Here is a 27,983-nt window from a genome sequence, read left to right on the forward strand (position 1 = left end):
TGAATGCGTACGAGTTCGGCAGACTCACGGTCATAGTAGCCTTTAACTGTGCAGACAAGGCTGAAGAGCTGGATCACCCAACAGAACCGTGACTGCATCTCAGCGACAAACACACAGGCCAGGATCTGGTGGACACGCACGCGCACACACACACGCACACACACACACACACACACACCTTTATTACCCATGTTTAAACATAAAAAATCCTATTAAAGTCTCTTAGTAGCCAACAGGAACTTTTTGTTCAAACACTCACATACCCCCCCAAGCACAGCCGTGTCCATTAATCCATTAATCATGATTAGGAACATATTAAAGAACCCATTAAAATCTCTAACCAGCTAACTGTAGCCACCTAACAGTTACTAGGTACGCAAAAAGCACTTTACCCCTCTGTGCTGTTTTTCTCCAGTTTCATAATCACACACACACACACACACACACACACACACACACACTCCTTTACTTCCTTTCTGCATGGTGCATTTATGCCCACTTCCTGTCCAGATTCAGTGAGTGCAAAACCGCTTCCTTACAGAGAGAACGTTCTTGGAGATGATGACGGCCACGTTGTACATGATGAGGCAGTCCCACATAAGCAGGCGAGTGCATGATGCCTTCATCAGCAGCTTGGTGCCGATCAGAAGGAAGAAGAAGCAGGCCAGCAGGTAGCCCAGGCCAAACACGCTGATCCGAGTGGAGCCCGTCACAAACACCACAGCCAGCACGAACCAGAACATGTAGCGGAATACCAGAACTTTCGCCATATCCAGGTAAGACCTGGTGGAGGGAGAGAGAGAGGGAGAGGGGGAGAGAGAGAGAAGGGAGGGGGGTTCAGTAAAGTTCCTTTTCAAACTGTGTGTGCAAAAGGTGAACTTCTGCATGGTTTTGTCCAACTTCACCTCTACCTCATGCCCATGAGATTTGCACATGTTCCAGTGCTCACACCTACATTGCCCAACGCTGACAAATTAGCTCATTAACCAGGCAAGACAACCCAGCCAGACACAGAACTGCAAACTGACTTCATAAGAAGCATCTCCACTTCAACCCTTTATCCTTTCCACAGGAGGATGCTGAGCACTCCTTGCTTTTCCCGATCTACCATGTCTCAACCACAACCCTCGTAAAGACATTCACGATCACGTCCGTTGATCTATCAGCCTCCTACAGGACCAGAGCAGGAGCATTTAATGGCAGCAAAGTGGACAGACGTGTTGATTCACCTGTTGAACCGTGACCACACAAGCACGCAGGCACGCACACACGTGCTCTTAGCAGCACCAAGGAGGGTGCTGCAGTGAGTGCAGAAGGTGGGTACCTGCAGTTGATGAAGTTGGGGGTAGGGTTGAAGGGGATGTCCTCCATGGGGTCAGGGTTGTCCTTGTTCTCTCCTCCCATCACCATCCACTCCTCCTTCTTCTCATTCTCAAAGACCTTCAGTTGCTGTGAGACGCACATCAGCAGCAGGAAGTCCGCTGGGGATGCACAGAGCAGGATTGACAACGTGTTACATCTACGCTGGCTGGGGACGCACAGAGCAGGATTCAAATCACGTTATGTCCACACTGTTTGAATCACATCTGAATACAGGGGGTTTTTTTGTTTGTTTGTTTTGGTTTTTTTGTTTTTTAAACTTCCCATGGAACCCATGGAGGTAGAGGTTCTACCTCCTACCACAGTTTTGCCAAAACCTGTGGTAAAATGTGCTGTAGAATTTAAACAGAATGAAGCCCACGGCAGATGCTTCTGTGGACCCTGCTAGTGAAAGAGGCACCCTCACCGATGAGGTTCTTGGAGTTGGGGAGTGTGTGGAAGTCAGGCAGGAAAATCCATTTGATAAGTGCTGAATTGATGGTTACTGAGGTCTTCCATCTCCATGGGTAATCTACACATACATGGCTTCAAATTAGGTCATGCAGGTCAAATAAACAAGCAATGAGCAAAGTCAGTGTAGCACAAATTTAAACGACGACCAAGGTCATATAACTGACAAGGAGAACATTACAAATCTGTAGAATATGGCAGAGGTATCCAACTTTGGGTCTTCAATTTCTGGAACTCAATTTTTTAAATCACTTTAATCAGTTAATGTAATTGAATGGACACTGTCATCACATAGGACTCCTAGATAAACTGAGAACAGAAAATCTGCAGAACCTGCATCAGGCTTCTGATTTGAATTTTTAAAGTTTATGAATTTGAGAGTCAACATCTAGAGATGAATACTTCCAGGTTCACAGTCCACTGGGACCGTTATCCTGTTCACACTTTGGTTCTTCTCCACCCCTGAACAAGTCAGAGCCAACTGGTGAAGGGCTGAAGAATGCCAGTTAGCTTGGGTATGTGTGAAAACTGAACCAAATGAAAACACTGAACTGGTTGTCGTTCCCACAAGCCTGGACTGAGAACCTGACCAATTCAGGCTGTAAGAACAATCATACTGTTTGTACAGGTCTGTAGTAGAGGTTAGTTCAATACGAGAGGTGTTTTGATAAGTGGCATGGGGACTAACCAATACAGAGAGTGGGCGGGATGCCCACACACAGGATGTACTGGTAGATCATGAAGACGACCAGGAAAAGGCAGTACTTGGGCCAAATATTAGCGATGGCTGCTCGGCGTCGCCTCACCATGATGGCAACCAACCAGCATCCATGGATAATGACCAGGAAGTTCATGCGCTGGCCAATCACATTCACCGTCATTAGAAAACAGATCTGGTGCAGGAAGAGAGAGAGAAAGGGAACTTGCTCTGAGCTGGACCAACCACGAATGACTGAGTTGAAGATATTGTGATTAGCAAAATGTTCCCATCAATTCAGACTGAGAGTATTCGCAGCACACAACATCCATGCTGTCTTACAAGGACTTCAGCACTCCTTTTTAAACTCACAAGACCACAGTGCAGCCATTTAATGTCCTCATATGACACAGTACCTTGCGAGGTTCCTCATTCTCACACTAGTCATTAGACATATTGAAGCATTTCATCAGCACCCGCCCTGGCGGCGTGGAAGCGACAGTGAAGTGCCTCAGCTCATGTTCCTGACCTCCAGGCCGAACTTGTAGAAGCTGAAGTTGAGCAGGTACTTGAGGCAGGGCAGCAGGCCCAGGTCCAGCATGTCACGCGTGGCCTGGGGGAAGATGGTGGGGATGGTGGGCGGAGAGCGCTGTAGCTGCCTGTAGTGGTGCGTCTGGTGGCGGTACACCGTCACCTCGAACACCAGCAGCAACAGCACCATCAGGTGATTCTGGCCACACACGCCAATGCAACACACACACACACACACACACAAAACAGGACCGTTTAAGGACACGAGCCAAGTTGTCATCTCCTAGGTAAAAAATGGAAAAGACCACACGTTTCTAAGAACGCGCTTTAGCGCAACACGCGGTAAAGCAGGAGCACATGGAAGCGGAGCAGGTCTCACCTTGCTGTAGTCCAAGGCCGTGGCGTTCTTCCTGACGCCAAACCAGTTGGCTGGATCCACCGGCGCTTTGTAGAGTGTAGAGTTCCAGATCTCGTCGCTGCCCAGGCTGGTCTCATTAGCAAAAGGCTAGAAGGCAGAGCAGAGATGACAGAACTAAAGAAAGTTAAGGACATTATTATTATTATAATTATTATCATTATACAATTTTTATAGTGCCTCTTGTTAACAAAAAAAGAAGCTTTATAGCAATACCAGCACTGGAAAAACATACAAAAGTAAAAAGGCAAAAAACTAACAAAGATTCGGTATTCAGTACAAATTAGCATCCAGACAAAAGAGGAGATAGTGGAGAAATAAGATTAGAGGCAAGATATAGCAAGAGGGTTGAAGGTTTTTTGGCTAAGGAGGAGATTTTTAAAGTGAACATGTTCCCTGCAAAGTATAGACATGAAGAACTGAGGAAGAGGGATGTTAATGCTCCAGTTCTAATCCAAACCCGTTTCAGGTGTAAACTAACAGAAGCGGGAAGGCTAATGAGATCTCAGCTGACGTGCCAGTAGGGGGTTCGTCGTTATGCTGAACTGCGGCCAAATGCCTCCCTGCTCCTTGCAAAAAGCCATAAAGTTTAAACCAAAGGCATCGACAGAAAGCAGGAGGGAGGGTGGGTGTGTAATCAGAGTGAGAATTACCCCAGCAGGAAGCCGACAGAAAGAGACAGACAAAAGAGAGGAGTCATAGCAGCACCAAGCCAGCTGCCACGCTGGCTAAGCAGCTGATCGCCAACTCACCCGCGCAGGTGCATGGACGTTAGTGCGAGAGAGCTTGAGTGTGTGGCTGCGGTGGGCACACACTCAAAAAGGGGCTCATGGGAACATAATTCAGTGTGTCTGAAGTGGAATAAAGGGTTTGCTTTCAAGCAGGAGAGTGGCGTCACGCAGGTGGGCGTTGGCGTGCGTTTTTTTGCAGGTGGGCGGCCGGGTGGCGTTTCTCACCACGGGGCAATCGGTGGAGTACTCTTCAGGCTTGACGATGCTCAGCTGGTAGAGCATCTTGCAGACGATGAGGATGCAGACCCAGACGGTGGAGAGGCAAGAGGCCATGGGCCTGAAGCGAGGGTACGGCATGGCAAACGACCAGAGGACCACCAGCACCGAGTTCATCACGCACGGCTGTGTGGCCGGGGTCGGGTGAGGACAGGGATGGGAACCGGAGGCAAAAGAGAGGGGAGGGGGGGAAGAAAGAGAGAGAGAGAAAGTGAGGAGGGAAGAAAGAGAGAGAGAGAAGAAAGGATGGGTGGGTGGTGAGACATATTGATGCACTTCCACCGCATTATAAACAGCGCGGACGTAGAGCAGCTGTCTGGAGCTCTCTCCCCATAGCTGGGAACGATCTTATAAACAGTTCACCCACAACGCTACTATAGGTGACAACCCGTGAGTGATGAATCCAACCAACTAATCGCTTACTGGACCGGTGCACTGTAATGCGCATTGTGTGCTTTATAAACCACTGTTAGTTACTGTAACAGCCCAAGGGGACCAGCAGGTGATTTTAATTGGTTACACCTGTGGGTGGTTAAGGGCAACCTACTTGTATGCCACCTTTTATCTCAGTGGGTTTCTGGAGAGAGTTCCCTCCCCACAGAGCCACGGAGAAAAGAGAAGGTGAAAGGCAACAGCATTGTGCACTTTGCACACGTGTGAAGAAATAAATGTGAGCTCTGCGCGCCATCTTCGCCTCCTGTGTGCTGTTACCTCACCTCAACCCAGAAAGTTCCACAGCTGTGTTAACTGAAAGACTTAAGTAGCATGTAAGCGTCTCTCTTGGCATGATGCTACTGATGTTCTCGATGTCACAGGGAAAAGGGCAGTTAATTCACTGATTGGGCAATAAATAAAAGGTATAGCGAAGACCAAAAATATTGCACCCTAAATAAGCATGCCACAACTCCCCTTTTTCTTTCTTGGGGAAACCAGTAAATTACAACCATATAAATCGAGGGGGTGGGAGTGTTACCATCAGCTTCCTATTGGCTATCGATCATTTCTAGCAACATTAGCAATATTGTCTGTAGTGCTTGGAAACAGAGATGGCAGAGAGCATTGTATTGGTCCCAGACCTCAGACAGCGCCACCCAGACAACGAAGAAGGCGACGATCTTGAGGATGTGGAGCTCCAGGATTCTCCAGAGGAAGGCTTGCACGTGGGTCAGGACGTCAGAGAACTTCCTGAAGAGGACCATCAGCCTGTCCATCACCAGACCCCACTTACTGGGCATCAGCTCTGCGGGGAACGGCAGGACAGAAAGACAACACGGATGCTATGTTATCCCTGTCCATCACTAGACGCCACTTACAGGGGACCAGCTGGGGGGGAGCTACTAACTCTGAGGACAACTGAAAATCAATAGAAAGGTCAAATCTATTCATGATTAAGATTACTCCCAAGTTTGGAGTAGTAATCAGCTTGAGGTTGTTAACTTCAGCGTCTTTCAAGTTGAGAGAGCAGGCCTGGGTCACCGTGCACCTTGGCAGGGTGTGTTCAGTGGGCTTTTGGCTCTTACCTCCATCCTCTGACTCATCGTCTCCCAGCTCCAGGTTGAGGTCCTCCTCTTCAAAGCCTCCTCCCTCTGAGATCTGCAGCACCTCTGGCTTCGGAGCAGACCTCTTCCTGCATGCACACACACACACACACACACACACACAGAGACACAGACACAGACACACACACACACACACACACACACACAGCCATGTCTTACAAATAGTCAGTATAGGAGCAAAGACCTAGCCCATGAAGACACACAGGAAGATGGGACTCTTGAGTCTCATAGGAGACTAAAGTGAAATGAGATGTGAATCAGAAAATTCCCAAATCTACATTCTAAATGTTGAACTCTGAAATGATTCACTCACTCACACACTCCAACTTCCTTGAAGAGGTCTACCACTCTACAGTTTCGTTTACTCTACTCTTACACACCTGGCATGGGCACCCCTGGCCTAACCCATATGAGCACTCACTGAAGTGAAATGATTCACCCAATGACTAAGGTGAACATCAAAATTTGTTGTTCAAATGACATGTTTGATGTTTTGGTTTTTTTTATGTTTTTTGTAAATGCTGGCTATGAACAGACAGCAATCATCCAACTAGATGAAGTACAACAGAGCCATGTTTGCGATTAGTCATCATGAGTAGCTCTCGGTGTGGCCAGAGCACAGCTCACACTGGGCACTCTGACAGTCGTATGTGTTAAGGTTTTTGGCTGAGGGGCGTGCCTGGACACAGGTGTGACGTGCTCCAGGTCCGTCATCGTCATGAAGGGCTCGTGGAAGTAGTGGAGCTGGAGAATGCAGGCCAGCAGGAAGAAGCCAGGGATCAGAATACTGGGGAACAGCTCCGACAGCTTAAATGTCTCCAGTCCCAGATCAGCTAGCCTGGGGGCACCAACAGGCAGATGACAGCACCGCGCACGCACACATGCGCGGTCAAGCATTCAAGACAAACAAAAGTATTCTTACCCAAATGCACATTCCAGCTCCCGCAAGGGTGCATGTGTAAATTCACCTGACCACACTTACCATACTTTATTACACTTGCAAAAAACTCACCCAAGCTAATATAAGCATGTGTGTTGATTACACAGTAATAATTCATTCCCACTCTCTGCAACACCAAAAACTGTTTTGTGAGTGTGTCCTGATCGACGTACTGATCGTCCGTGAAGCCGGTGAAGTTCCTCCAGTAGCCTGGGAAGTCCTCAAACTGGAAGGTGTAGATGGTGATGAGCACGAGCATGGTGTAGGCCACCACCAACCACCAGAAGGCCTTGAGCAGCCTCCTCCACAGAGAGTAGTACACCTACACCCACACCGTGTCCAAAAGAAGACAAAATCACAGGGATCCGAGGTTGCATCGTTTATATTTTACCCCCAGATGTTTTCATGCATGACAGAGGAGCAGCCAATTCAGTATCCTCTGCTCCACCTCTACGAACAACCCAACGCATCCAGTTGGCATCCCTAAAATACTTACGGTACCATATATAGCAAACACTGGAAGACGTACGGGAGGCACATGTTTTTAGCCTAACCTTTCAAACCCTCCGAAGCCGTCTGTCTTTGATGGAATATTCTAGAAAGGTTTCTGTGACTCTTTCGTGTTTCTGCCCCGAGCCGACACTGACCCACTCAGGAGAACTGCGGCCAAGGAGGGCCGGTGTTTACCTGATAGAGGCACATGCAGAGGAGGAACAGCAGCATGTAGATGATCTTGTAGCCCGCCAGCTTCCCGGCGAAGCTGACCATGATGAACATGCCTCCGCACACGTAGATCCAGTACTTGGCGTGCAGCCTCATCACTACTCGACCCAGCAGCTTCAGAACTGAGCCGTCGCGTCCTGCCTTTCCTGCCCGTGCAGAAACCCGTACAGAGAGGAAGAGGTGGAGGAGAAGTGCGGGAGAAAGGTAACGGACGTGCTTCGGAACTCGTGTGTGTGTGTGTGTGTGTGTGTGTGTGTGTGTGTGTGTGGCACGTCTAAGTCTGTGCGACAGAGGATCCCTCGCTTGTCCTATTTGCACAGTTCACTTCATACCAGTGAACACAATAGGACTCTGTAGCCCAACGTGTCTTATTAGTGTAACGTCCACGAGAGAGAGAGTCCAGCAGAGAGGAACCAGACGCCGATCTCCGATTGTGTGATTTGCATGTCAAGCCTCAGACCAAATAAGGAGAGTTTTGAAGAGTTAGCCAGAGGGGTTTCAGTGTAGCGTCTCTCACCTCCAGTGGTGACCTCTTGCAGTGGGACTGCCCGCTTCTTCCTACAGAATTTGTCCTTTACCGAATGTCTTAAAAGCAGCCAGAACGTCAGGGTGAAGAGCAACTGAGTGAGAAAGGGGGCCCCCCACAAACACACACACACACACACTTCCTGTCACATTCACTTTACACGACACGCGTCCCATCCGGGATGCGCGACGCATCAGGGGTTTTCCTAAATTGGCAGTGTCCAGGGTAATGTGGGAGCCCTCCATGTTTTCTCCAATTATATTACAAAAGTTTTTCTTTTGTATGCATTTTGGACTTGTGAATGGTCTTGGGGGTGTTAGACTGATCATAAGTCTATGGATTCAAATCAAAATGCAACTTAGTCACTCTCCCGCTTTCACAGACCTCAAAGAATGCTACTTGACTTCTCAAACAAGTGCTGAATCTTGAAAAAAAACAACAGAACTCTAGCCTTCACACTGCTACAATTACTATTACAACTACTACTAAACACCAACAACATTTTATCCATATGCCTCATCATTCAGTCCTGCAGAATCAACACACTGCTCCAAAACTCCATTTCCCAGAATTCCACTCTTCTCACCATGGCCCCCAGGCGCAGGCAGGGGTGGGGCGGCCGGTCAAGCCCCATCTGTTGCAGGCTCATGGAGCCCACCTGCTGGGGCAGCTCGCGCTCCAGGTCCATGGCCCAGATGTACTGCACGCTGCAGAGCCCCACGCCGTAGAGCAGGATGAAGGGCGAGCAGAGCATAGCGAAGTCCCTCCGCGCACGCCACATCCAGATCACGCACGCCCACAGCAGCAGCACGAAGGTCAGCCAGCTGTGGTAGGTGATACTCCACACCTGCAGGGGGCGATAGACTGCAATATTATCGCAAACGTAAATAATTAATGGAAAGTTAAACTTGTATCTCATTAACGTGGTACGATAACTAAAGGCTGCGGGTGGATGCAGAGGAGGAGAACTGTACCATCATGGCAACGAGGGCGCAGATGTAGCTCTGCTGCATGACCATCCGCCCGACCAAATGAAGAGGGCTGTCTTCCTCCATCTGCTGCTCCACTGTGCCTGCATCAGGGCCTGACACACACACACACACACACACACACACACACACACACACACACACACACACACACCATGGAGCTATATACAGGTTTCAAGTGGTAGGCAGTACCAAACCTTCCCAAAAGCAGCTTCTGTAATTGCTGATGACATGAGACACTGTTATGACAGTCCAGTCCAACAAGAGCTGTTGTGGACACTTGCTCTGTTGTGATGATTACAGCCAACACGTTAACGCTTCTTAATATTTTACAATCATTTTACAAGCACACGGCTCTTTCTTCCAGGTCTGGTAAGTATATAATATATATATATATATATATATATAATATATATATATATATATATATATATATATATATATATATATATATATATATTAGAATAACAAATATATATATATATATATATATATATATATATGTGCTTTGTCACCACTGGTCACTCATTTCCATGCTGTCCCCTTGACAGCCCTGGGCAGTAATCTGGTAGTTTCTCCTACCTGGGTCGTGCTGATTGGAGCCGTTTGTGACGTGGTCTTTAGTTCTGGATGCCACGGATTCTTGGCCAGGGCTTTCACCCGAGGCGAGCAGCATTTGCTGAAAATGCAGAAATGCAGCCAATTACTCACAGTATACAAACCCAGCATGACACCGGAGAGAAGGCCAGACTTCACTGCCCTAGCTGTGAGTGTCAGGGTAATGAGCTTTTGATATTTTTATAGAACCTGAAAGTTTTCCTTTCTAATTTATTGTTATTCTAATTTAATGCTGCAGCTGCAAAGTTTGGGAGGGCAGAAAATTGGTTTGGCCATTAAGACATTAAAATAAGTGAAGCAGGCCAATCCTGTATGAAGCAGACTGCAGAATTTGGCACAGTGGGTAAAAAGTAATGATATTGGAACACAGATACTGCACATATATGCACGCGAGTCTCCAGACTCACCTTAGTGTCATCTTCAGGACTATTTCGCCCCGCCCCCCATGGCTTTAGCTCCACTTCCTCTCCACCTCCTCTCACCTTGGCTCCACCCACATCATTCTGTATAACCAATGAAAACTGATACTGATGACCAACAAACTTAAAAAAAAAAAATAAAAAATAAAAAAAAAGAAAGAAAAGGCTGAACTATAAATCTGTGGCGTTTGCTTATTTTCTATGAGAAACTGGTTGAAAAGTGGGATTAGGAGCACCTTCTCATAGACATGACTGCTGATCTTCAGAACGGTTGCCACAGTGACATAGAGAAGGAGGAGGATGCCGGGGTTGACGTACACAGGCCAATCATGCTCCGTGTTGAGGATGAGGTCATAAGATGTGGAGGAGCAGTTTACAGGCTTAATGATATCCTTGAGGCCAAAGAGCCTGTAGGGAGATAGAAGCCTCAAGTTAGCAAGCTTTTGTTTGGGAAGGTGTGTGTGTGTGTGTCTCTCTGTGTGAGAGTGTGAGAGAAAGAGCAAGAGAGAGGGAGTGAGTGTGTGTGTGTGTGTGTGTGTGTCAACTCTGAAAGCTGTTTTACTACCCTGTCGCTGCCATCATCCATCATCTCCAGGACCAGAGCAAAGGCCTCAAAAGATTTGTGGCATGGGACCCAGCACAGTGCTGGCAACCTCACTAAGGAGGAAACATAGCTAATCAGCGACACTGTGTGTGTGTGTTTTCGTGTGAGCATTACCCTCCAGATGTATCCTGCTCTGAGGTTTATGCCAGCTTGGCCCAATACAGCAGCAGCCAGCTGCCATGCGGGCAAGCCTCAGAACCTCCCACCTCCTGCCCCACTGCAACCCCTGCTGACTCTGTCCTTCACTCACATTCCCGAACACTCCCAGGCTGAAGCGCTTATACTGTACAGACGCTCACTATGACACACAACTCCTTTGTCACGCAATGCTGTTACACTCCCCTATTAAAACACCAACGCATGCAAGCACACGTCGGCACATGTATACACACACACACACACACACACACACACACACACACCACTCACTCTGAACGAGTGGCAAAAACTGAGAGCGAACAGGACTAGGGGAGAGATTATATATGACTCGAAGACAGAGACAGCAGTATTTACAGCTGAGTGAAACAGATACCCTCCTGTGTTACGTCCCTGGACCATTAACAAAACATTCTGCCGCCAACAAGAACTTTCTAACGATGGTTGTTGGTTTTCAAACCTGTCTACAAAAAAAAAAAAAAAAGATATGTCTGATGAAACCAGTGTGACAGCAAGAGAACATTCCAGAGACTTCCTCAAACACAGCTACAGCATGCCGGCTCCAGGTTTCGATTCATGTATGTCTAGTACAGGACGTGTGTGCCTGAACTCTAGCGTGAGGTGCAGTAAATTGGCAGGGGGCGGAGCGCTCAGCTGTAGGGTACCTGGCCCACAGGGTGCTGGGGGCAAGGATGCTCTGCACCACCACACTCTGGTATAGGTAGAGGCAGATGAGGTGGCCCGCCGCGAAGAAGCCCACCATCACACACAGCACGCTGAAGCCCAGGTGGCTGATGGGTAGGCGGCAGGCCCACCAGGTGCACACGCCGATGAAAAGCAGGAAGTAGACGGCAGAGAAGGCCGAGGGCAATGTGATGCCTGGGGAACACGACACAGCGTTGTGGGATGGCAAATCGCTTTAACACAAACGCAGAAAGAAATACACCAAAAATAAAATCCCGGAAGAAGGAATCTTAGAAACAGCCTGAAGGAATTGAGTGCATATTCCAAAAGCTCTGTAAGTAAATAGTTTGTTAGAAATACTAGTAGTCAGTTAACCCATATGAATGTGCGCGCGAGAGAGAGAGAGAGAGAGCACACACACCACACCCGTTATAGCACGACTGGTGCCCCTTTCTTTTCCAATTGATTTTAAAATCCTTTTACTTCTTAAAGGTGTCTTTAATCATTTTACAGTTTCTGTTTACAGTGTCTGTGTGTTCCACATCAGGTTTTAAGACTCTCAAGTGCTGGGTTATTGAACACACTGAGCCTCGAATGAAGTAGAAATAGCCCAGTAAAGCAGCCTTGTGCTTTTTTCACAAATGCCTTAAAATGTGTAAACGTGTCAGGCACCCACCACGGAGTTTTAAGAAGCAGCTAATAGCACATTTGTTTAGTTTTTATATTAGCAGTTATGTTGGATTTATAAAACTATTTTTTACATAATTTTACATATTTAATTAATTTAGATGTAATAAGTTTCATTTTTAAAGTGTTATTTAATTACAATTATTAAACTCAAAACATTAAGCCAGGCTAATGATGGAGGCTATTGTTTTGAGAGATGCCCCACTGCTGCTCTCTGATGTACACCAGGGGGCAGTGGTAAGTAATAATGTGAAGGGCAAAAGGCAGGCAGGCCATATTTAGGACCCTGGTATCCAAGCCTCTGCTTCACAGTGCAGTCACCAACCAGGTATTCTTGGTAATCCCAGTCGGCCCTGGGCTTCAAGCTGCCGACCTTGCAGTTGTTCTGGTTACCAAAGGAACTTGACCAGAGGCCTACTCTCAGTGTGCGCACATGTGCGTGTTCTCTTACCGGCCAGCCCCAGCAGCGTAACCACCAGGAGTCGGCCCACGTTGCGGAGAAAGCGCTGGGCTGTGGCTCGTAGGCGGGCAGTTAGCAGGGCTGCCCTGCCAGGCCCTTCCTCCGGAGTGCTGGACGACAGCCTGCCATCCTCATCCTCCTGCTCGCACTCCTGCTCCTCACCCTCGCTGTCGCCAACCTCCACCTCCTCCTCATCCTCGTCCGTTTCGGCCTCCTGGGACGCGGATGGGAATGTTAATGCCCTGGGACGTGGGGGACAGAAACAGCCCTAGCCAGGCAGTACTGCAAGAACTGTGTTTAGGGTACACATAGCCCTGGTGCCTTGCAAGGCGAGTGTGATCTCAGCATGCAGCCTTCCTTATTCCATCATGGAAAAGCAGGAAAGTTCCAAAGCAGTCTAACTTTATATATATATTATATAAAAAAAAAAAAAAAAAAAAAAAAAAAAAAAAAACCACATGGAAAAGGAAAAAGTGCTTTTTTTCACATTTATTTTTTTTACATTTTAAAAAAGAGGGGGAAAGTAGCTAACACAGAACTCATGTGTTTAGTTCCGCAGGTCTGTTCTCTTAAATGGAGTGTAGAGGGATCGTCAGGGCCCATCAATCAGACAGAATACAGATGCTTAACAACAGGGCAGGTATTGTACCAGCAAGCTTTGATAACTTGGGAAAACATGCCTGCACTAAGGTGTGGTGTGTGTGTGCGTGCGTGCGTGCGTGCATGCGAGAGAGGATGGGAAAGAGAAATAAAGTTATCTATATACCCAGGATGCAGGATGTTTGACTAGGAGTTTGGTGCCAGGTGTACGCCTGCAGTATCAGACAGTGAAAATGTATTCCAGCGTTGGTGATGTTCACCTGCAGCTTAAATCACGGGGCCGATCACGCATGTCTCCAAAGACTCAAATGGAATCGTGCTGCCACGAGCCCACAGTTCAAGCGTTTGCCTGAAGAGAATGTTACAGGAGCATCCAAGTACATCATAGCAGACAGACCGCCCATAGATGGTGCGAGACCACTCACTGAGGTTCGTGCCATCATATACAAATCGGCACTTTCCTCACAGAACACATTAAGCCTATGGGGCTGTCAGAACAAGCATGCCACGGCTGAATGGGTGTGTGTGCGCACGTGCTTATTTCTGCCACTTTGTGGAGGCCAAAGATATTTACATAACGATAGGAACACATTAAAATTCACATAGTGGGAACATTTGGCTTTACCCAAAACAGAATAAAAAAGATAGATATGTTTTTTACATTTTATTTTTATTTAATGAAAAGACCCTACAAAGACAGTAATACAAGAAAGCATGTGTGTGTGTGTGTGTGTGTGTGTGTGTGCGCGCATTTGTGTGTGTGTGCGCGTGACATTTTTTGTCCCCAATTCGAGTGACAGATGCAGGTTAGGTTTCGGCACCAACTGTGGGTAAAATCTAATGGAGTTGACACAATATCTGCCAAAGCGTGTGTGTGGCCAATCTCCCTGCATGCCAACAGTCTGCTTCAGAGCTTCTAAAATGTCCAAAGAGGGAGGGAAGGGGGATTCTTTCAAAGCTTCTTGATAGACCAGTTTAAATGATTTTCCATCTACTACACACTGCCATTAACAAACTTCCCCAAAACCTATTTCCCCACCCCACATCACACTGTATTAAATGTAACGCAATGCAATATCTACAAAGGACTAATGGTGATCATTCATCATCTGCTCTGTGCTGCATGTTGTTTCCTAATCCAGTATCTTCCACGATCTCCCTGGAAGAGGAAAAAGGAGCCACCTGTTTCACTGGATCGCCTGCCCAAATGGACATGGAGGAAGAGGACATGAATGGTGATTACGAATGAACCTGCTGCGTTTTGGCTTTGCATTAGCAGGCTTTCACTGTAAGGGAAGAAACGTCACCCCGCTGTCCATCTGAGCAGATGAATCTTCCTCAATCTACTGCATAAAGTTAAAGGGCACGAGTGGATCTGAACTGGAACAACCCCAGAAAAAAAAAAAAAGAGCATGAGGATGACTCAAGAGCGTGTGTGTGTGTGTGTGTGTGTGTGTGTGTGTGTGTGTGTGAACAAACATTAAAGTTCCTTTCAGTTCTCCCACAGGCTGAGGGGAACACAGAAAACTCTAATCTGATCTCTCCCTCTTCTCTTTTCCTCTTCGGCTCTCAGGTACCAGCTCTCCATAACCTCTGACAGGAGGGCTACATAAATCCTGAGAGCTTCCAGGTCATCTCAGTGTGCGCTGAGCACAGAGTGCATGCAGTCAGTCCTGATGACTTGCCTTCCACAAAACAATTCACACCACCACCACCGACAAAAACTGCACCGTCCAGCTTCTCCACAATTCCTTTGGTGCGCACCTGGTTCACAGTGAACCTTCTGGATGGATGATCCAAAAACAGTCTCGTCCTGCAGACTCCTGAACAGATCTGCCAAACGGACACCTGCACACTCCAACACGCCTGCAATCTCAGCTTCACTCCTGCATACACCTGCTGCACCCAGTCGCTTTACACCTGGACTCAAACTTTGCTCACATTAATCTACATGGCCCCTCTGACAGTGTTGAAGCTGCTAAGATACAATCACCAGCTATCAGTGTGTGCTGAAGAATACATGGAAAATAGCAATGCAGCGACTCCACTACTGTGCTCAGTGTGCGTTTGATCTATTCAATAGGTATTTGTATGGGTTATTGTGTAGTGCTGTGTACAGAATACCACAAATATACATCATGTTCAGTGTCTGTTTGCACCGATGTCTGAATTTTAATGCCATATTTACACTGTCTGCTACTGCTTCATGTTCCAGGGCAAACTATATTTAGCTCCTCGCTTGATACTTGTGTGGTGAGAAGGAAAGGTTGACGTTGCAGGAGCTCTAGAAGCACGTCAGCGGGAGTCCAGGCGCGGGGACGACATGTTCCCTCTGCAGTCTTCACGACACACCACTTCACGTCTCAGGCAGTTAAGCGATTCACCGGGTCCATCCACACCCACCCCCTTCGCCTTCATCTGCTCAATTGTACGGCAACCGTTCAGTTAACACAAACCGCGTGGTACCCATTTTGGAGTGTGTACGTGAGCCAGGCTGATGGCCTGGGCCAGAGAACAGCCTGCTGTGTTTTGATGAGGTGTTAAGGATTATCTTGAGCTCATGCTGTAAAGATGATCTTGTCTGAGCTCACACTGATTCAGCTTTGTCTTAGCGCTAGGTCCCTGTACCCACGTTAGTGTTCAAACTTCACTGTGGGTTTGGGGATGAGATGGACTGCACACGCACACACACACACACACACACACACACACACGTCATTATTTGTCATAGTTCAGACGAAAGTAAGCCAGCATGGTGGAGATCTCACATCTCCACTGACCATCAGCTGATGCTTCTCTGCTGCTTCTCTCATCCAGTACCACTTCCACCGTTTTTCTTAAACCTGGCAAATGCTTTCCATCACCCTCCCACTGCCTCATCTATAGCACTGATGGCCTCATCAATTTTGAGTGAGGTGGCGAATTTATTATGCAGCTAGCAAAGGGAGGCCCTATATCAGTGTCAGTTCATATTAACTGAACATTACTATACAAATTCATTTCAAACTCCAGCACCCCCCTATTTGTATTCTACCAGTTAAACAGACCAAGAAAAATTATCCCTAGAGAGTCTGGCAATGCAAGACCACATCTTGTCCCGTGTCCTGCGCCTGTCCTCTCCCGAGGCCTGCATCACCAGGAAGACTGCGGCAACAGTACTGCCTTGCACTGTTACACGGGCTTGCTCAACCACAGCAGACTGCCTCTCTTTGCTTGCATAATATGCATCTCTCGACAAACAAATATTAGTTGTGTAAACGTCTGACCTCGGTTCGGTCATGAAACCTTTAAAGCCCATTTCATCTGGATGGTAAAGAACATGCGATTCTAACAGCGTCCTTTCCGAGTTCCCAAGCGAAGGTCTGTCCCGATGACTCATTCGTTTACGAACGCCGCATTTCAGTGTCTCAGAAAACGATGGGCTCCCTTTCAAGACCGACTCCTTCCAAGGTTTCTTTCTCACGCTGCCTAGGGAGTTGCTGAGTGCCACCATCACCCCTGACTTGCTCATTAAGAGTCTAGTTCCTGCAAAGCTGCTCTGAGATGTCTGCGCTATTTAAACAGATCTGAACTGAAATTAAGCAGTGCTGTTGCTTCTCCGACACAAAGGCCTGTTCACCTCTGCTGAACACTGTTGCGTCAACAAGGAGACCCACGCCTACAACATCCATCTGCGGGTACCTGGATTCAGCACTGCACTCTCTTTCTGGCTGAATTCACAAAAACAGCCCAAGAACTTTATGAACAGATGTAATTAGTATAATTAGTACTGACACCAACTTTCCAAAAGTTGATGCACTGATCAGGGGACTATATTTCAACTGCGTCGGGACACGGCCCTCATATTCCTGCAGCGTTCATCTGAATGGCAAGTAGCGACAGAGCAGAGAGTGGCAGGGCGGAGGGCCCGGCCCGTGGGCGCCATGCCGGATTGCTCGCGCAGCGGTCGCTCACAGCCAAGCAGCCGGCTGGTCTGATCGCAGAGCGCTCGCTCCAGGTCGACGGTTCCAACACGGAGACGAGTGTGTGGAATTTTAAAAAAATAAAATAAAAAAATTAAAAAGTACATGCATTCATACTAACAAATATTTCCCAGCGGTGAAACCGATTGTTTTTTCGGGCGATTTCAGCACTGCGGGCACAAAACGCCTCGTTTAGCTAATCGGGCCACCGCGGCTAATTAAGCCGTGAAAGGTTTGATTTTCCCAGGCTGGCGCATATGGGAGCAGGCCTGTGTTTGTTGATCCAGTTGCCTTGGCAGTAGGGGGAGGAAGCCATCGGGCTGTGAGCCGCAGTGCAGGCAGATAGAATGAAAAAAGGAGAAGAAGAAAGAAAACTAGAACGAGGAAGGAAGGTAAAGAAAGAGCGAGTGAAAGTCTTTAGCATGAAAGTCTTCAGGAAAGAATGAAAAGCTCATTGTGTTCTACAGTAAGCGTGTGATGCATTACACTGAAGGGCATTTAGGTTTGTGTTTATGTTGAACACTTGTGTGACCATATGCATGCGCTTGCTGTGTGTAAAAAAAGAAGAAGAAAAAAAAAGGTGTTAGGCAGGGAAACTCCCATTGTTGCTACAGAACTGAAGGAGGGTAGCCCAACCAAAGCCTCCCTGTAGACATCAGTAGGGACATGAGGAGGTGAGCAGTCATCAGGCACCATGAACTACATCTAGAACAATGGACACAAGCTAGTACAAGATCCGCGTCCAAACTGTAATGCAGCCTGAGCAGGAGGCGTTTGACCTTAGTAGAGAGGGCGGCAGCGATGACCCCCCCGTTTCTCCAGATGTGATGCCAGTCGGAAAAGGGGGCCACTAGCCCCTCACCCACTCCCATGGGCACGAGTCAGTGGAAAAAGGCACACACTGCAGCATCGTGCTACGGGAACAGCTGGGAGCTGGAGAACACAGCTGCTTAAGCAGCACAGAGGCAGCGCTGGGAACACAACCGACTACCGAGTGTGTTTGACAGCCATGTATAATGCCCTTATTGTTATTCTTCTACATCAGAAGAAAATAGTCAGAGACATCGCCAGAGATCCATAGTAATTTTTAAAGAATGTGTAAGCAGAAGCAACCCAAGGAAAAAAATGCCATGGGTTAAACATTCCATGGCTTATGTTCATCATTCCTCTCACCAGCCGGAGCTTGTGAGTGCAGTTGTAAATAACAAAACAAAACGCAACACAAACCCCATCTGTGTAGCGCAGCATGACCCAATAACACCCTGTAGGCTGCAGAACTCAGTTACACACAAACGCAATGGCACACAAACACCACAAGCTATAGCTATAAGAGCACCAAGTTATGGAAGAGAGAGGGAAGGCAAGGTGCTATTTTATAAAACACACACACACACACACACACACACACACACACACAGAGCGAGTTAAGGTGCACTGACCTCATGTTTGCAGGGTATACCATGTGTTCTGGGCCCCCATCTCTCATCCCTTCTCTTCAGCAGACGGTTACACACCACCATAGTGATCAGAGACATAAGGAACACGCCCAGGTCAGGGGACAGGAGCCTCACCACATTCCAGGGGTCATCCAGGGGCAGCCTGCACAGGGTGCCACCGCCAACAGCCATTTAGAACAGCCACTCTCAGAAATCAGTCATTACTTAAAACTCAAATCACAGATGAGAGATAAGGCCGCTGGCAGTGAAATGTAGCAGCCTAATTATAATGAACTAAGCTACTACTTACATATGCCTGGAGCTAGTGTTACTGGAAACAACTTAAAAGCTAGTTACACACCACCCATTTTATGTAACCAGCTTGAAACTTTTATTCGAAATGTTATTATTAATAAAGCTATATAAGGCTATTGAACTGTAGCACGCCTGTTTCTAATTGTATATTATCCACATACCTGGACACCCCGATATGCTCCGTCAGAGTTTCCCATGAGCTACCTGTGGAGATGCACGAGAAGGACAATGCGATTAAGTGCCACCCCTGGGGCAGAAGAAAGCCTTAAGAGCCCTTCCTACAGGCCTCTGCCCAGCTGCCAGGGAAGGGGTCGCCCCGGGGTCGGCCCGCGCTCTCTCCCCCTGGCTGGAGCCTGTCTGCTGGCCATCAGCGCTCCGGCAGGCGTGCCCACGAGCCCTGCTGTTTCTGTTAGCTCCTCTGGGACAAACGCGGAAAGGCGGCATGGAAAAAAACGAACAAAAAATAAATGGGACTGGCTAACGGCACAGGGCATGCCACTCTTCCTGTACAGACTGCTGCATGGCATTCCTTATCTGGAGGAAAACGGCTTGGAGTGTGTTGGAGATCTAGCGCACGCAGCGTGCGTGAAGCCACCTCACGCAGAGCGTGTTACGCCTCCGCCCACAGCATGGAGGTCTCTGAAGCAGCTTCCCAAAGCTTTGGCCTGGCTCAAACCACAACTTGGACAAGCTCTGTGGCACTGGCACTGCTAACAGTGCCTCCTTGGGTACTTGACTTTTCTGTTTGCCAAATATGTGTGAGAGAATAGGCTAGTTACACACCATGCTTTGCATCTAAAAGAAGAACACTGTGATGAAAATAGCCTTTATTAACACTTTTATAGAAATATTCTGCCTCGTCTTTACAGTCATTAGCCAGACAGGCCTGTGATTGCTTCAGGTACATGCACATCAAAGGCTGTTGCCCCTTGCCGTAGGACTGTATGAACATGATGTGTGATTGGGTGATCTGGATCACAGGTTACACAGTTCACTCACAGTTGTGTCCCAGTGCATCGTCCAGGCCGGGGACGGTGTAGAGGCAGATCTGGAAACAGACATGCGCTAGCATGAATAATAGACTAGTGCTGAACAAAGCCTTGATGAATCTCCCAGTGTGCCCTGGAAAAGAGAGAGAGAGAAAAAAATACAAGCAAACTTGAGAGAGGAAATTGAATAAAAACATTACCTTATATAGTCAGCAATAATGTACACCTAAAGGACAGAGGATGTAATGTTTAATTTAATAGTGTAAAATTGAACAAGAGAGAACAAAGCCACAAGCAGAGCAGGATCCTTCTGTTCTGTATAGATTTATGAGGGGCCATTATATGCTTTACTATGTGGAAGAGGCAGTAGAGCAGAGTGACATGGACATCATCCAGGATTAAGATTTAATCATCTCTGAAATAAATACGATAAACCTGAAGAAACCAAAGCTGGTCACACGCAAGGCTTCTGCAATTGTTCTCGATAAACATCATGAAAGCCTCCTAGACAAAGTCTAGGGACAGCGTGAGGACGTCACGTGGAGAACTCAGCGGCGGAAGTGTCCTCCAACAGCCTTTACCCTCCTTTCATCACAGCACCCAGACGAGAAGCCATGACTGATTCGCCCGTGAACCTGTCAGATCCGATTACAGATGGTTAGCACACTCGCGATAAAACGCAGAGGAACAAAACACTCTCCGGCCCCTGACAGCAGACCCACGCACTCCCTCTATGAAGCCCGAGTGGAAAGGGACTATACCCAACCCCTCCCTTTCAGTGGGAATAAAGCAGCTTGGGCAATCAAAGAGTGCTCCGTTTTATTCTAAATAAGCCGATCAAAATAGTAGGAAGTCATAAACAAGTCGTTACAACAAAAACCAAAGCCTAACTTTGTCCACATGGGACCCCCATGCTTTACCGCAGTAGAATGACGAAGGCCAATTTAAAAGGAAGGCAGACTGGGTGATCTATTGCTTTTATTTGACCACAGTGCCGTCGTGCAGGGGACTGTAATTCCGGATGAGTCACGGTCGGCTTCAGGGTCAGGAACGGCGGTGGAATTTCCCATAGTTCCATCATGGTTTTTCACTTCACAGTGCACAGTGCAAAGGCTGGGGATCATAAAAAAAATTTTTCTTTGATCTCTGCAGCAGCGAGAGTCAAAACGGCAGAGCTGCACAAACACTTTGGCGAGACGTCTCTGTCCTCTGTGATCCATCATGACCCGTCTCGGAGTTGGACGTGACTTCCCTTCCGGCTCATATCCGAGAGGGACACACGCATAGAAGTTTGATCCGTGCGCGTTTTTCTCTTTTGCACATGCCCTCTCACTCAAATGCCCTTGATTGCAGACGTACACGTAGCTCATGCATGCTAAACCACTAATGGCTTTCCCGCCTGTGCTTTAGAATGAAGTGCTCCATCTAGAGGGTGCGGAGTCCAGCAGACACCGACACGAAGACCTGAAGATGACGTGCGCACGAGGAGAAAATCACCTGCACACTGTGAGCTAGAGGCTGTTACACAGTGAACTATTTACAGAGGTTGCTATTGTACCCAGCACAGAGGACCGCGCCATTTCAGGGCCCTGATGTTGTCCACTGGCTTTCATAAAAATCTCACTGATCTCTGCAGGGGGTGGGGGTGTTCCCGTTCCTATTATTTAATGTTGGGCTTTGATTGTCTGTAGTCTTTTTTTTTTTTCCAGAGTCTGTAGGTTGTTCTGACCGCTTTGTTTTTCAGTTCTTTGAAGGATGAATTTGTGAAGTTATGAGTCCAAAGGGTTTGTTTGTAGACCAAATTTAAAGAAAGTACACTTTTGAAAACATTCTAGGGATCCAACCACCAAGTTCTTTAAAGTGGTTTGCAGTGTTTTGGACCAATCCATTTTATCCCCAATGCATTCGCTTAATATTCGCTTGGTTGAAACAATTCATTTGGTTCTTTTGTTTGCTGCTGGTACATGCTGGACAAGGTCTGAGATCCAGCACATACACGGCTAATAACATCTACTTACCCACTACTGAACATGAATGTGTTCACTATTCATGATAATAGCAAACTCTGTGCTGCACTGAATGTCAAAACTTGGCTCCACATTATGCAGTTAATATCACTGTTTTGGCCGTGAAATTATAAGAGTGTGGATCCTTATAAGTCTGGTGTTTGGAAGGCAATAATGGCCTTCCAAAGGAGACACAAGGTTAAATTGGTTTCCTACATATTAATTTGCAGCAAGGCACAAGATTAAAACTCCAACACGCACATATTTTTAAACACCAGACATGCAATACTGTGGCACAAGCACAGTTGCAGATGAACGGGGATCATGTGACCACAGGCACTCCAATCCAATCAGCAACGAGGGGCATGATGACAGGACAACTCCCAACTCTCTTCTGCCCAGGGCAGGAAATTACTTAGTAAGTAAAAAGCCAGTGCAGCATGTGATTATGGGAATGTGTCCATGCTGGCTCTATCGTCGTCAAGGCTCGAACCCTTCCCCTTCACGTCTGGGGCCTTGTGACCTACACATGCCATTCCGGTGACTCTTGCTTGTTCACAGAAAACATTTTCTGTGATGAACAAAAATCAACAATATTTATACCAGTCCTTACCACTTCTGTCTGGCCCTTATCCATCTGTAGGAAACTATATATACACACACAAACATGGTTTTATTTTGAAATAATAAGGTTTTAAAACCTTGAAATGAAGTGAACGGCAATTCAGGCGCTGCCGAGCGTCTGCAGTCCAACTGCATGGTGGTAGTGTAATCAACAACATGCTCCGTGCCGCCTGACCGGATCCCCTTTTAAGAGGTGAGCGGGAACGCGCTGCTACATTCTTCCAACGGTAATAAAATTAACAACAGTAAAACAACGTTTTTAAAAGGCCCGACAGGAGGCACTTCTGGACAGGCCCTGCAGGCACTGTCTCCGGGGACCAAGCCTAGCACGCGGTGGACAGGGCGTCTGTCTAAGAGGACACTATAAACAGACGAGTGGCTGTCGTGACGTGGGTGCTCTTGCTACGCTCTCCATTCTCCCTCGGCCCCGCTGTGAGTGAGTCAGTGCCCTTCTCGAGATTCCGGACCGATTAGCCGCCATCAAAACAGGCACTGGGGAAGGTGTTCCACAGGCTGGTGGGCACAGTGACTGCAGAGCTTTTCCTGGCCCTCATTTATCTTTCCAGTTTTCTTACAGTCTTTTATTTATTCATTTCCTTATTTATTTATTTATTTTTAAAACAGCCCTTTCTCTCCATTGACGTCCCTGCGTGTTCCCTCCCCCACCTGGGCTTTCACTCTGGCTGCAATAAACCACGTCGAGAATTAGAAAGGTGGTGGGGGGGGGGGGGGTTTATGAGATTTTCCATGAAACGGGATCGCTCATATGCCTTGTGTGTTTTCACAAATATGTGGCTATGAAGACCGTTTTAATGAGCCATGGCGCTCAGCTGCACCTGACATGACTGCACATCTGTAGACGCCCCTGACCGAGGAGGGGGTTACGGAACGATGCCCAGGAAGGAATGCCAACCCAGCGAGGTGAACAGATTTGTGCGGAGGCTACAGCTGCTCCTGCCAGGGTATCCCTGGCATTAAGGGGTGCAGAGTTTGAGCTTACACGCATTCAGCTAGACTTTAGTATGAAACACAAATCATAACGTTTAACGACCTCCTCATTGCTTTGCACGCTAAACAACCATCACTTTGTAAACCGAACAACCTTAACAGGCGGCCGTGTTGGACGTGACCTGCTGCACGAGCTGTTTGGTTTTCCAGTAGACAGCCAGCCAGGGAGTTTGAGGAAAGGAGACCCTCACACTGGACAAACAGACCTAGGGCTGGATGGAGGTTGGCAGACCTAGGGCTGGATGGAGTTTGAGCTTACACGCATTCAGCTGGACTTTAGTATGAAACACAAATCATAACGTTCCTAGCCCAAACACCGGGACAAGCTCAAACAGGCACCCTACAGGCCTTTTGCAATCATTGGCTTAGCCAGCCTGTGCTGGAACCCAGAGGCTCTGTGAGCTCAGTTACTCACACCTCTGGAATGCTCCTTTATCCCTCCATTTCCGAACAAAGCCTACTTATCGTGATGGCAAGCAGGAGTTTAAAAAATAATAATGGCAGTACCTCATATTTGCTTCCAGCTATTGAATTTTTGTGTAATTTTAGCCCAGTGTTTACCTTTTTGTTGTTGAAACAAAATAGAGACATTAAGGCTTTGGTTTTCCCAGGTGGACCAGGGTTCTGCTTTGCTCCAGCTCCACAAACTCCTGAACCCCAGCTGTAGAGCTTCTGATTACCTGGTCAAAACATAGACCAGACAGGCTGTGGTTCCTTGAGGGCTGGACTGAGAATCCCTGCACTGAGGACAGTGAAGTTGCAAAAACCCATCCCAAATTGCTTTGTTTCATCACAGTCGGAGGATTGATTGTTTACATGTTTTTTTTATTTTTGCCAGGGAAAGTCAAGCCTTTCCATGGGTGTGTGTGTTGGCGTGAGAGCGAGGCACGCTCGTCAGAAGCTTTCCCTGAAATAAAGCCCTGTGCTGCAGCTCTTCGCAGTCACAAGAGAGGGTACGAGACCGGCAGGCCTGGGAGAACGCATCCCCCCCCCCCCGATTCCTCTACTGACGCTGAGGAAGACGGAGAGCCGCTGAGGGCTTCGGCCCACTCAGGGGCCGGCGGGAGAGAACCTCCATGGGCCAAAGCTCAGATTTCCCACAAACATCTGAGAAAAAAATGCATTTCCTGATTGTACTACTGTGCATTTCATTAATCATGACCAAGAGACTACAGCTGAAATTCAGTCCAGTTTAACCACTTATATACAAAACAGCGCAACCAAGATTCTCCACAGTTAGACTGTGCACAATACACACTTAGAATTAAGAAATGAAAAGTATATAAATGACAGTGGAGCCCACAAATTCTGTCTTGGCATTTCTTCACAGAGGGTGTAAAACTGCCGCTTCCTCACAGCAGGTGTCGGTGATGTCACTAAAGCGTGAGTGCCCATGAGACGGTGCGCCAGCGGTTAAATATGTCAACACAAACTCTGGAGAACTCCTAAAGTCTGGACAGTCCTAGACTGTAAACTGAGATCTCTCTGTCTCTCTGTCTCTCTGTCTCTCTCTCTCTCTCTCTCTCTCTCTCTCATTTCTGGCCTCGAGACTTCATCTGTACAGCCTCCTCTCTGGACAGATGTGTTCTGCATTCCCTTCAGCACTGCCACAGTAGTGACCGTTTTTGACATCTGAGACTTCGAAGTGTAAAATTTACAAAAGCTCTGCGAAAAGTATATGCCAAACACAGAATATTCATCACCGTGGAAACCCTCCAAAGCAGTGCATCAGAGGGTTTATAAATGAATACAGCACATGTGGGACAGCACAGGGATGGTGGAAAAAGACACAGCAGGTGTGACGAACACACACACACACACACACACACAAGGAGATTTGACTCACCACCCTGAAATATTATCTTGAATGAGCTTCCCTGAGAATAAATTGTGCGATCACCACTGAAAGATACAGTTCACCAGAAGTTTCACCCACATACCAGTGCATGGGCGCACACACACACACACACACACACACACACACACACACACGCCCACGCCCACGCCCACTCCCTCCATTTGTTCCCATCTTATCAGTGGTAGTGGATGACAGTTTGCGATGATTACATTGGGGATTTAGATACTACTGCGTGAATCATGTAATGGCACACACAGCAAAGGCAGAAAATGAGACGTGGCCATGCTGTGCGAATTGGTGGGGGCGACTCTGCACGGTTTATTGCCGAATAACCCAGACACAGAGCCCAACGGAAAATGAGCCTCTCTGTCGGCTCCTCTGGGATTACGCTGGCAGAGCTGTGACAAAAGTGTGGGGATTTGACAGAGATGATCTGCCAGGGTGACAAGCGCCCCCATCTGAAAATTCTGATATTTTGGTTTATGTGGGACTGATCCATAAACAGCACAGCCATTCAACTGAGGTCACCTCAACATTCAAACCAAGCTGGAAACTCCTGATATAAGACCAGGGCTCTTTTGAAAAAGGAACATTTAGAAAAGGTAAAAATGGAACTAGAGTGCCCTAGATCAGTGCTCTCAACAAATATCCCTCAGATTCTTTCAAACAGGGGTTCCCACATATTACACATGTAGGAACACAGGAGTCACACGTTTAAAAATCCATACAAGAGTGGTTACATTACCAAGGTAACGCCGACCAGTGATTCCTTTCCATTTGTTGTCTCAGAGACAGGGAAAAGGTTTTTAGTAAAGGTCTGTTTGCCATCCATTAACCCTAGCAACAAAACCAAACTGTATATGTATTCTGAAGGAATGTTTATGCATCACTAAAGCAACTGCAACAAGCCTGGAGTGTTTAAAGTAGCGCACATGATCTGATTGTGCAAGAGCAGCGCCTACACTACAATATGGGGGGGGGGGGGGGGGGTGTAACAACAATGGAAATGGTCAATATTTCATAGACAAGTGAGAGTTTGCAGACCGAGGACTGAAGAACATGAAATGCGAATTATTATTAATTGGTTCTTCTGTTTAAAAAAAAAAAAAAAAAGGTCAAAGTGAGCTACAGGTGTGCTAGATCCATTAGAGACGCTCTCCTCTGCGTCTCTGGTGAGGAAACTGTGGCCAGGAGTTAACCCCACCTGAATGAATCCCTGGCCGCCATTTCAGAGAAGTGATCTCCACTTTCCACTGTCGGGAAAAGCCCCCTCCTCTGCCGGCCCCTGCCTGAACACATCTGCACTGGCTGCCGGATCCAGACCAGAGAGTGCAGCTAATCTGCCGCTGGAACCAGACGAGATGGTTTTCATTAAACGCATTAATACTCTTCTGTCAGCTCTCCATCTGCAGTGGGCTGGCAAGGCAGGGGAAGTTCCTCCAGGGGATTCTACTGGCACGAGCAAATACTCCAGATTTAATGAATATCCACACAGTGCAAAAAACCCCAAAGACCAACAAAATGACACTCCAATTATGCCTGCTGACACTGAACACTTCCAGCCTAGAGCCAATAGGATGGTCCCAGCCCACATCTCAAACATAATACGTGATTATAGCTGAGATTCAGAAAACCTCTGTAATCATTTATAAAACATTATAGTCTATGGTAATAAGCAGTAACCCCCCCACCCCAGACCAAAATGTACTTTCTACTTCAAGTTTATTTTGGAGGAACAGAAGCAGGAAGCATGAAAAACAGTTGCTACAAATTCTGATTCACTGAGCCATCTTATCGTGAAACAGGAAATTTGATAAAAACATTGCTTCCTTGGAGTGTGACGGAGTTGATAGACTGGACCAACAATACTACGGGGACCAGCTCACTCTCTGTGTGAATACAAATACATTTGTGTTCTGGGTCAAGGACCTGCCAAACAACCATTGTTGTAGGAAGCCATAACTCACCACGCTGACTATGCCACAAAAATGCCCAAGGGCACCAAGTGGTTCCCAGACCTGAAATCATAGCCACTGTTTATTAGCCACTAACTAGAAGCTAAGAGATTTCTAAATAAAACTTTCTAAATAAACCCCCCCCCCCCCAAGAACAAAAAACTCTTCAGACTGTGTGGGCAGGAGCAGCCATAACCATCAAGTGATACTGCTCCTTGATCCGTCAGTCCTGTTGCTTCCCAACATCCAACAGAATCACCTGCTTAAAGAGGAACTTTACCCAAAATCACATGCGACACATTACAAAAACTGTTTGACGCATCTAGAATACGTCCAAAAACACAAAGGCAATTACAATTTGTTTTTCACCACCAATAAATGTTTG

At 47.3% G+C, this 27,983-nt stretch overlaps 1 protein-coding gene across 3 annotated transcripts in view; it reads right to left on the reverse strand.

Annotated features, from left to right (window-relative positions):
- piezo1 (piezo type mechanosensitive ion channel component 1 (Er blood group)) overlaps window positions 1–27,983 on the reverse strand; it is a 61,075-nt gene that overhangs the window by 13,109 nt on the left and 19,983 nt on the right. For 2 of the 3 annotated variants that reach the window (XM_081706030.1, XM_081706031.1), the window contains 24 exons: window positions 20,158–20,280; window positions 19,320–19,362; window positions 18,847–19,006; window positions 12,837–13,059; window positions 11,680–11,893; window positions 10,491–10,662; window positions 10,243–10,338; window positions 9,800–9,896; window positions 9,203–9,312; window positions 8,815–9,075; window positions 8,220–8,322; window positions 7,667–7,848; window positions 7,153–7,301; window positions 6,719–6,877; window positions 6,001–6,107; window positions 5,557–5,720; window positions 4,430–4,606; window positions 3,438–3,563; window positions 3,057–3,257; window positions 2,519–2,723; window positions 1,787–1,891; window positions 1,325–1,481; window positions 540–783; window positions 29–125 (listed from right to left, as the gene is read on the reverse strand). In XM_081706030.1, the coding sequence (XP_081562156.1) occupies window positions 29–125; window positions 540–783; window positions 1,325–1,481; window positions 1,787–1,891; window positions 2,519–2,723; window positions 3,057–3,257; window positions 3,438–3,563; window positions 4,430–4,606; window positions 5,557–5,720; window positions 6,001–6,107; window positions 6,719–6,877; window positions 7,153–7,301; window positions 7,667–7,848; window positions 8,220–8,322; window positions 8,815–9,075; window positions 9,203–9,312; window positions 9,800–9,896; window positions 10,243–10,338; window positions 10,491–10,662; window positions 11,680–11,893; window positions 12,837–13,059; window positions 18,847–19,006; window positions 19,320–19,362; window positions 20,158–20,280 (3,675 nt within the window). Of the gene's footprint in view, window positions 1–28; window positions 126–539; window positions 784–1,324; window positions 1,482–1,786; window positions 1,892–2,518; window positions 2,724–3,056; window positions 3,258–3,437; window positions 3,564–4,429; window positions 4,607–5,556; window positions 5,721–6,000; window positions 6,108–6,718; window positions 6,878–7,152; window positions 7,302–7,666; window positions 7,849–8,219; window positions 8,323–8,814; window positions 9,076–9,202; window positions 9,313–9,799; window positions 9,897–10,242; window positions 10,339–10,490; window positions 10,663–11,679; window positions 11,894–12,836; window positions 13,060–18,846; window positions 19,007–19,319; window positions 19,363–20,157; window positions 20,283–27,983 lie in introns of those variants that run through there. The other variant, XM_081706032.1, reaches the window with a different exon arrangement.

The sequence above is a fragment of the Electrophorus electricus genome, chromosome 23 (assembly GCF_041902795.1).
Source record: "Electrophorus electricus isolate QZ-2024a chromosome 23, ASM4190279v1, whole genome shotgun sequence".
Lineage (NCBI taxonomy): Eukaryota > Metazoa > Chordata > Actinopteri > Gymnotiformes > Gymnotidae > Electrophorus > Electrophorus electricus.